General features: G+C 38.5%; 1 protein-coding gene across 1 annotated transcript; it reads left to right on the forward strand.

The window, feature by feature from the left end:
- The first annotated feature begins 1,514 nt into the window (after positions 1-1,514).
- Positions 1,515-5,086, forward strand: nagk (N-acetylglucosamine kinase). Its single transcript, XM_053343358.1, has 10 exons — positions 1,515-1,561; positions 1,943-2,027; positions 2,212-2,310; positions 2,426-2,567; positions 2,855-2,965; positions 3,046-3,158; positions 3,724-3,811; positions 3,912-4,009; positions 4,097-4,175; positions 4,271-5,086. Exons 1-10 carry the CDS (start codon positions 1,533-1,535, stop codon positions 4,471-4,473), a joined length of 1,047 nt encoding a protein of 348 aa, XP_053199333.1. The 5' UTR covers positions 1,515-1,532; the 3' UTR covers positions 4,474-5,086.
- The last annotated feature ends 4,218 nt before the right edge of the window (positions 5,087-9,304 follow it).

Here is a 9,304-nt window from a genome sequence, read left to right on the forward strand (position 1 = left end):
CTGCAGGAGGAGTGCGCAGCGCTTGCTGAGCCGCTCCTCTTCCTCTCCTCCCACCTCCTCTCTCTTGTGTAACTTCTCTAACCCTAACCCACACATATACACACACACACACACACACACACACACACACACACACACACACACACACACACACACACACACACACACACACTTTCTAACGCAAATAAAGCCTACAGCTACATGTAAACTACATGCACGCAGCAACAGGTGATGATTATATGGACAAATAAACATCTCAGCAGAAGTCATCCAACTATATCACATAATAGGCGATTCTAGTTTGTTTGAACTCTCTAGTAATAGTCAGATTTAATTACAGACCAATTATAAGAATTTTAAACAGCCAAGGAATGATAATTGTTTTTAAGGAGCCTAAGTTGGCAAACAGAAGCCCTAATTGTTGCCTTAATGTGTTGCAGATGCCTCCTGCTGGCTCACAGTGTAACTCAAAGTTGGTGTCTGTGTTTTCAGTCCATAACCAAATGGTGCGAAATCTCGGTCAATATTTTTCTTGAATCAAAGTGTGGATTTTTAAACCATGAGTCAAGATACAAACTTTTTTTTCTTCTTTTCTTTTTTTTGTGGTTGGCCAGGTTTCCTTCAGAAGACTTGAAAGGCCTTTTCTTGTCCTGTCAGTCTGTATTTCTCACATATAAAACATATAGCATTAGAAAATGCCTCATACCTTACACAAACTAACATTTACTGCAGTTCTATATGCTTTCATTTAAATCAAATTAAACACCATGTTATTATTCATTAGACTGTTTGTTAGGTTTCCTGTGACCATAGTTAACCTTGTGTCATATTCCTGTAAAGCCTGACAAGAATTATTTTTTATTGAGGGCCCCATCATTGAGGGCCCCTTTCTGTGTAAGGGCCCCTGGTAGATCCAGCCATGGGTTTATTTTAATTGCAGATTATTCTAATCAAGGAATATCTGCAGTCTGTATTTGTCACATTTTTCAGCACTCTCACACACTTTTGTACTATTTTTATTCCATAATATCACATAAACTTTTTCACCTGTATATAAAATCTTTTCCATCCATTTGATTATATATAATGGAGATATATTCATGTTTAATTGTCTGGAGTCTAATTTCTTGTATATATTAACATACTTGGCAAATAAATCTAATTCTGATTCTGATATAAAACATATAGTATCAAAAAACATTTTCTTATATAATCCAACATTTAGGCTTAATGCTATTCCATATGTTTTTCCTTTTTAAAAAAAAAATACATATATATCACCATAGCATCATTTATTCTGACATGCAAACATTATAAATTGTTTAATTTGGTTTATTTTAGTTGCAAGTTATTCTAATTGAGGCCTCGGGCATCCTATAAAAACTAATTATGTGCACCATTCCCAGTATACAGTCCACACATAGAAGCACACAGCTTCCCCCTACTGGTGACTGAGCAGCACTGCAGGTTGAAGTTCAAATTGCTGTTCTCGCGATATCAATCTGCCAAAGGACCAAAACAGGAAGTGAGACATGGCGACAGTGTTCGGTGGCGTAGAAGGGTGAGAATGAATTAAAATGTACAAGAAGACTGGCTTAACTTTGTTTTTGTGACTTGTCAGATGTTACTGGTGTGTTTCGCAGACTTTTAATCGTTTTCGTTGTTGTTTTAGCGGTTGGCATCTTTGAATAGCTACTAGTTTGTTACTGACCACAGACCAGTCCTTTCACACTTTCACTGAGGGACTAGGAAGCTTTTCTCTTACTGTCTCGTAATCATATCCCCCCACCCACCCTCAACCCTTATCATTATATATGTGAAAGGACTTTTGTGTATCCCTGCCTCCTTATCTGTTAGTTTCTATATCACAGAAATGCATAATACTTAGTTTTATTGACGTTGCCTTGGTCATCATGTACTATAACTGTGTTTCTGTCTCTAGTGGAGGGACCCACTCCAAAGCGGTGCTGGTGTCAGGAGATGGGAAGATCCTGGCAGAGACAGAGGGACCATCTACCAACCACTGGGTGAGCAGAAGTGGGGATGGAGGCAGTTTGGGGAGAGAAATGAAAGAAATATGTTGACTAAATATACTGTAGATACACAAAAGATGATTGATCTTTCTCCATAGTGTTATCAAAACCCCTTAAATTAGAAAAACTGATTGTATTCTAAAGGTTTTCTGTCATTTGTGTGTTGATGTGTGTGTAGTTGGTTGGTGTGGACAAATGTATCGAAAGGATCAACGACATGGTCCAGAGAGCCAAGGTGGCAGCAGGACTGGATCCAAACACGCCCCTGTACTCACTGGTCAGTCAAACTTTCCATCACACTTTTGTTAACCTCTGAATTGGTTGATAAAGTAAAATGTGTGTGTGTGTGTGTGTGTGTGTGTGTGTGTGTGTGTGTGTGTGTTTGTGTGTAGGGCATGTCTCTGAGTGGAGGGGAGCAGAAGGACGCCATTAACAAACTGATCGCTCAAATGAAGGAACTCTACCCCAATCTCAGCCAGCACTACTTCATCACCACAGATGCCATCGGCGCCATGGCAACAGCCAGCAATTGTGGTAACCAGTCATGTTTTGCTGTATATAATAACACCATATATTGTATATTATTGCTACTTTAGTTCCAGCTAAATTTATGTTTAAAAGACACTCACACAGTTGAAATCATGACCCTAAAATGTCATAAAAGGGCAAGGCTTGATACTTTACCCCCTGACGTGTGGCCGTATTGCTGCTATCACTCTTAGTGTATCTTCCTAGAGTTTATGGCTTAATAAAATGGGCATATTCAGGTATTATTGTATAGTAAAAGTTATCTCACTGAGACATCTATGTTTTATTTCCAGGAGGTGTAGTCTTGATATCAGGGACCGGCTCTAACTGCAAGTTAGTCAATCCTGATGGGTCACAAATTGGCTGCGGAGGCTGGGGTCACATGATGGGGGATGAAGGATCGGGTAAGACATGTAAACAAACGCAAACACTAGAAATATACACTCAGTATAAATATATATTTAAACTTCTTTCTGTGTCTCAGCATTCTGGATGTCACATTTGGCCGTAAAGACGGTGTTTGATGCCAAAGACAACCTTGTCGCTCCTCCGCATGACATTACACATGTGAACAAAACCATGGAGGAGTACTTCCAGGTCAGTCAAAGAAATATGTTCATTTGTACAATAATACCAGTCATGTTAAGATAGAGAACTGTTGAATAAAACAAACTAGAGATGAAGTAATTTGGTTGGTTTATTGGTTTGTTGATCAAGAAAAAATAAATTGGAACAGTCAGTTTAGGCAAAAGTTCCTGAAATTCACTAGTTTCTGTTTCTTCAATGTGAATATTTGCTGGTTTTGTTTGTCTGATGATATTCCTATGAGTATTTTCACATAGTATGAATAAAATCGTTATGTTTCAGTCAGACAAACACACTATTGAATGACATTTTATAGATCAAACAATTAATTGAATAAAAACATTAATCAGAACATGAATGAATAGTAATAGGATTAGTTTCTTGGAGCCATAAGCACTTTGAGTTTATTAAATTATCTTCTAATCGAAGTTAGAAATGATCTGGTGTTTGGAGCAAAACCATCCATGACAAATGAAACCAGCTGCAGTTCTGTGAAGTCACATAGAACCAGGACTCTATTCTTAGATGTTGCACGTTATGAAAAATGTTGAAAGAAATCATGTACAATTCATCTCAGGTGTCAAATCTGATGGGAATGCTGCCACACCTCTACAGAGACTTCCAGAAGTCTCACTTTGCCGGTTTCTGTAAGAAGCTGGCTGAAGGTAGGCGGAGCATCTTTTCTGCTTGGTTTTGTTGTGAGGAGGAAAGCAAAAGATTAAAACAATGTGTGTATGTGTATGTGTGTGTGTGTGTGTGTTTAAGGTGCGGAGGCTGGGGATGCTCTCTGCCAGCATGTGTTCACTCAGGCTGGGAGAGTCCTGGCAAAACATGTAGAAGCAGTTTTACCTGCAGCACAGGAGGTAACACACACACACACACATATATATGATGCTGTGTTTTCACTTATTTACTATAACCCTTAACTATTTTAATTTTTCTCATGACAGCCTCTACTGAGTGGTGACCTCGGCCTGCTCATCCTGTGTGAGGGCTCAGTGTGGAAGAGCTGGGAGCTTCTGAAGCCAGGTCAGTGTCTGTGTGGAACAACTTATCTTTCATTTCTAGAAATCAAAAGATCTGCTAAATCTTTCTCATTTCTGTGTCTCTCTGTCTCTGTCCAGGTTTTACTCAGGTTTTGGATAAAGTGGCATCCTCTGACAAGTTCAAAGGCCGTTTCCATGGCTACAGCCTCCTGGTTTTGCAGCATTCTTCAGCCCTCGGAGGAGCCAGTCTCGGGGCTCAGAGCATGGGGGCCACAATTAAAATGGATTACTCAGCCAATGCCAAAGTTTTCTATCAGCACACCTTCAACAGCAACAAATGAGAGTTCAGCTGAGAACAAATGTGTAATTACTAATAATGTTTTCTGTAATGATGATAATGATAATGGTTTTTTAATAAGGTTACAGTGCCTGATCTCACTACAAGATTCCAAGACGGAGGTTAAAATGAAGACTCTGGTGACTTATCAGCTGCACATCGGCCTCTCTGACCATGGAACTGATTTTACTTTCATTGTACTGTCAAAACAAACCTCTGCACTTTCACACTTGTTTACATTCCACCTTTCTTATATAAGCAATTATATGCAGTTGATTTTTCATAAATCTTAATTAAGGCTACCAATACATTTCCGAAGTGACTTGTTAAACTTAAGGTGGACTCAATCTATAGATTATTTCCTGCACTTTTGTTTTAAACCAGTAGGTGGCGCAGTAACATTCCCTTCTTACTTGTGACTGACACATGTTGGCATCCTCTTTGCATTTCTTCAGTAATGATGCAAACAGAGACAGCACCTGTCTGATCCTCAATGACTGAGATATTACTTTTTTTTTCTTTCCAACATGAAATCAATTTTGTACAACACAATTTGTAATTTTGAGAATAATGTTTATTGTAATCAGTCATATTTTCTAATAAACGTGATGCATTATGTTGTATGAAGGCAAATTCATTGACTTAAAAATCAACTTAAACTTTAAAAAATACAGAATAAATAAAAGTGTGAGGACACATTCAGAGGCAATACTGATATAAAAAGATTCAGTAAAACTTTATTGTTCATTTACACACCAACAATTAGTCTTGCATTTCACATTCTCCTACAATGATAACATAAAACATGAAATCTCACACGGAAAAACATCTGACATAAGAACAGCATTTGTTGTTATTGCCCACACGCTTCAGTAAACAGTTTCAGCATGTGTAGGTGTCTGCAGTCCATACATGAGTGGGTGGGTGCTAACAGTCTGCGTGTTAGGGGTTGGTTGAGGGCACAGTCTAAGTGTACATAGGGGAATGTATGTATGTATGCAGGAGAACAGAACATACTAACTGAAAATAAAGACAGAATAACAACAATAAACACATTAGATGGCAGCAGAACTTTGGACACACTTTATATCCTCTGGTCATTTATTCAACAAGTGTAAAGGGAAAGTAATATATAGGTGATGTCATTGTTTTATATCACAGCTTGAGGTCCAAAAATGGAGAAAAAGTCATCTTAAACCCCAAAAAGAAGACACAGTTTCTTATTTTCAGCATTAGGTTTAGCAGTAATTGTGTGTGCTGCTATAGTGAATAAAATGAATATAAATACATTTTAATTAAAAACAGTAACTGAACATTCCAGCTGTTCCTTCTCAGAGTGTGACAGTCTGACTCCTCGCTTCAGTTCAGCTTCAATGCTGTGATGGTGATACTTCACTGAAGAGGAATCAAAACACCATCATGATTCCCTTTAAAGACCTGAAGGTATAAACTGAGATTTTTTAAGTCATTTTTTATTCTGCTTTCACATCTTATAGTTGAATTATGCATTAGCCAACCTTGTTTTTTTTTGTTACTTTTAATATGTTTTGAATTGAATTGAGGAGGTTAAAAATGTTGTTTTCGGCTGCTGCCACCGCCATTATAACTGCAGTACACAGCTGCTGACCTTTTTCTCTCTCGTACACTGAGTCTGCAGCCTCCAGGCGAACTCGTCACCCACCACAAACTGCAACAACACGTCAGTCAGCATTACTGCCTCACCACAACACTCTCATCTATGCCCATGCATAACAACTGTTTTCTCTCTAGGATTGTTTGTTTAAATGAAAAAATGATGATCTTCTCATAAGTGTACCACTATAATTCTGTTGCTGTTGACTTCAATAATAGCTCCTGGTAACATTAAGCTTGTCAACAATGTGGGGAATATGATTAGAGCAAATATTTCCTACTAGAATTTAAGAATTTAAACTCCACTCCAGCAAAACTTTCAGCCACCAGTTCTTTTCTTAACTGTGTTTTTCACTTATGATAAAGTGTCATATAACCTTTAAGTAATATACAGTCTATAGGTGCAGCTATTGCATATGAGTGAGAGAAAGATTGTGTTATTTCCTGACTCAAATGTTACACAGTCTTCACTTTTAGCACAGCTTTGAGGTACTTCTCTATTTCAAGCTACATTTCTTTGACAGCTGTAGCTAATTACTTTAATGTAAAATGCCACTTACATTAATTCACCTGTAATTATAATCCATTAATGTTAAGTAATTAAACTGAATCTTAATTTAATCCTTTTAGCTAATAAGAATGATTAAAACTGTTACAAGACTCATAAAACATCACATAATAAATCTTTGAAATCTCCCACGACAATGAAAGTCACACCATTTTTCTGCTACTTTTGACTTTGATACTTTAAGTTTTGCTAATAACATTAATGTACTTTTATTTGAGTAACATTTTCAGTGCAGGAAATGTTGTCTTTTCCTTTCAGACTCCAGGTATGAGGCCTTGGGAGAGATTTGTCACAACATACAGTAATGACTACAACCCCCTAAGTGAGCGCCTCCTACAGGACAACCAACTGAACTTCAGGACTGAAGCCAAACCTGCTCTTGCATTTATCAACCCACCACAGGTTGGATGGATTAATGAATTTATGAATGGATGGATGGATGGACTGACTCATTTACTCTCTTCCTTATTGTCTGTGTTGTGTTCACAGACCAAACGTGAAACCTGGCCTGTATTTTATCGATACATCTACAAGACAACCAACAACACCTACGGCTCCTTCTCACAGGTGAACTGCAGGAAGTTCACAATGACCTCTGACCTCTGTTTCAAACTGATTTCCTTACACTCCCCTCACTTTTGTCTCTCAGCCTCCCACTTCTTCCCTCCACCTCGCATCCTCACCTCCATTCGGCATTGTCTCTCCTGTGTCTGAAGTGACTGGAGTTATTGGCTGTGGCCTGAGGGAAGTCAGGAAGGAGACTGGGCCTTTACATGTAGAGAAAGGAAAAGGCCATCTGCACTGTGTTTTTGGTGGAAATGGTGAGATCCTTGTTCTGTATAAAACAGGCAAACAGCTAAACAGGCAGCATTGACACTTAAATCGTTTTCTTCTACTGACAGCAAATGTGTTGGAGCAGCGGAAGGCGACAGACGAGTCACAGCAGAAGAAGGTTGACATTCTCTACGAGGAAGGTTAGACTGCTGGTTAGACTTTCATTTCAGGAATGTTGTAACTTTGCTTTGTGGTTGAACAGGTTAAAACTGCCATTTTTAACCTACACAACAACCTTTGAAGTGTATGTTACCTGCCTAAATGGCTTATTTTTATAATCCCAATCTTTAGGTGTGATTGTGTTGTCGTCTCATGTGATTCCCTCCTGCTGTGACTTCCTCGGTTGTGTGCAGCACCTGATTAACCATCCTGTAACCCCCTCTCCCTTTGTCAAAGGTTAGAAAATCTTTATCTCTTACATAAACATATGAGCAAACGTGCTCCATGACACACAACCTCTAACCCAATGAATAACCCTTTTTACAGTAAGATTTAGGGAATTTACACACCAGAACTTACCAGAATGAGCACAATGTTCTTTATTTATTCATATTGAATAATCTAGAGAACATCTGTAAATAATGACAGAAATGATTACTGTCAAAGAAATGTATAAAGACAAAAAAAAGGACATCCATAGAAGAAATATGCTCATTCTCTTTCCATGTATGTCCAGTAAATATACACAGTCAGGATTCAGTCATCTTAGGTTGCCCTAAGGAGTTACACACACCTCTAAAGCTCACTGTGTGATATGTTAAATCTTGTTTGCTTCATTTGCATAAAGTGGAAAAAAGCTGGAGAGAGCTTAGAGTGGTGTAACTGCTACTTTAATTCATCTTGAGTCTTACATTCTAAAATATTGATTCGTTTCCCTGTAAGAAGTTGAAAATTGGGAGACGGGCATGAGACAAGCTGTCGGACAGATAGAGAACAGCTTCCTTCAGCCTACCTGCGGGCAGTGCACTTGGTAAGCCACAAACACACATCTCACAACATCATCAACACATTTTTATTTTTACAAATTCTTCTCACGTCATGTCTTTTAATGATGATGTTCCTGGCTTCTTTGTCTCCTTTCTTCTCCCTCTCAGCTACACATGGAAAACTAAGGATGCTGATAGGTGCTGCTTTGAGATGCAAACTGTGCCTCCTCACATCCCTCAGAGCAGCAATCCGCCTCCAGCTCCTCCGGTACAGCCGACTTTGAACTGCTCAGAGCCAAGCAGCAGCAGGAGGACCCCACTGATGACGGAGTACCAAGCCAGCTACAATGCTGGGGTAAGGAGAGGTCACAGAGGTCAAGCTGTCATTATCTTTATAATGTTATCATACTTCATATATCTCATTTATTACCTTTGTGTCTCCTCCTAGTGGGCTCAACCTACAATCCAGCAGAATGACTTTCAACATTGTCCTTATCCTCAACACTGCAGATTTCATCTTTCACTCTGAATCTGAACTTTTGTCTCAATAAAAAGTTGATTTAAAAAAAAAAAGCAGGTCTTTTGTGTCAAATATGACAGTGAGTTTAAAGTCCTACATTTTATATCTGTCATCAGGTTTTTAATCTGTAGTTTAAACAGTGGCAGAGAAATACATCACGTTAAAATAGTCCAAACATCTGCAGGTCAGAGGGCTGCCAGACGCTCACATGAAAAATCATTCCTAAGTAATGTTGTGGTCAGATCTTCTGTGACAAATGGTGAATCTCATTGCCAAGGAATGTTCAAGCCTCAGGAGCCTTTTCTAAAACCTGTGTTGGAAATATATATATATATGTTTTAAAAAGGGGGGAGAA

This window comes from Scomber japonicus, chromosome 22 (assembly GCF_027409825.1).
Source record: "Scomber japonicus isolate fScoJap1 chromosome 22, fScoJap1.pri, whole genome shotgun sequence".
Lineage (NCBI taxonomy): Eukaryota > Metazoa > Chordata > Actinopteri > Scombriformes > Scombridae > Scomber > Scomber japonicus.

Coding starts and splice junctions, on each gene's coding strand:
- nagk (XM_053343358.1), top strand. CDS start 1,533: ATGGCGACAGTGTTCGGTGGCGTAGAAGG. Junction 1,562..1,942: donor GTGTTCGGTGGCGTAGAAGG/GTGAGAATGAAT, acceptor TTCTGTCTCTAG/TGGAGGGACCCACTCCAAAG. Junction 2,568..2,854: donor GGCAACAGCCAGCAATTGTG/GTAACCAGTCAT, acceptor TTTTATTTCCAG/GAGGTGTAGTCTTGATATCA.